At 38.3% G+C, this 789-nt stretch overlaps 1 protein-coding gene across 7 annotated transcripts in view; it reads left to right on the forward strand.

Moving 5' to 3' along the window:
* The window catches only part of SPATA6 (spermatogenesis associated 6), a 70,372-nt gene that overhangs the window by 10,586 nt on the left and 58,997 nt on the right, over positions 1–789 (forward strand). For 6 of the 7 annotated variants that reach the window (XM_019501339.1, XM_019501337.1, XM_019501336.1 and 3 more), the window contains one exon: positions 599–736. In XM_019501339.1, the coding sequence (XP_019356884.1) occupies positions 599–736 (138 nt within the window). Of the gene's footprint in view, positions 1–598; positions 737–789 lie in introns of those variants that run through there. The other variant, XM_019501343.1, reaches the window with a different exon arrangement.

The raw sequence follows: 789 nt of genomic DNA on the forward strand, positions 1-789 counted from the left end.
TGATATTTTTATGAGACCAACTAGATATCTGCAAAGCTTTATATCTTTATTTGCAAGCTTTTGGGCACAGACACCCCTCTTCAGGCATAGGAGAAAAGATTATAAAAGTTCTCCTAGGTAGAAATGAAAGTTCTTATTTCATAGGGGAGTTGAAAGTGTGGTAAAATCTCCTGTTTGGAACAGTTCATTTTATGCAGATTAGGCTCAGAGAAAAGTTGGAATAGTCTGTTTCTTCCCACCTTCCGCCCCCATTATGACCTTATAGTGGTTAAATGATGTGGACTGTGAACACAAATAGTCATTCTAAAATGAGACCCAGGTACTGAGATGTCATATTCCACTCCCACTGATGTTAATCGTGCTATTTTCTAAACCCAGGGGAGAATGTAGCCTTGAATACTTAAACTTGTAAATATCTGCCTCTCACTATTAAGTACAACTAGAAAAGCTTTAGAAACTGAGTGCTTATTTCACTTAAATTTGTTAACCTTTGGTTTCTGGCAAACTGTTACATTCACTTCAGTCCATTCCATTTCCGATGTGTAACCATTAATTCTATTGCGGAAGCTCAGTTTGTTTAATGAATATGTTCTTTCAGATAACTTGCCCTGGAGTGTTGCTGAAAGACAAAGGACCACTTTATCTCAGTATCTGTGTATTTGGGCAGTACAAAAAGACTCGATGTGTCCCTGCAGCATTTCCACTCTTCTTTGAAGAGAAACTAGAATTCGAAAAGGTGAGATGATACCATTATAGGCGCATGTGTGCACGTGCATGTGCATGTGTGTG

This window comes from Gavialis gangeticus, unplaced genomic scaffold, assembly GCF_001723915.1.
Source record: "Gavialis gangeticus isolate Ggan-Ray unplaced genomic scaffold, GavGan_comp1, whole genome shotgun sequence".
In the NCBI taxonomy this organism is placed as follows: Eukaryota; Metazoa; Chordata; order Crocodylia; family Gavialidae; genus Gavialis; species Gavialis gangeticus.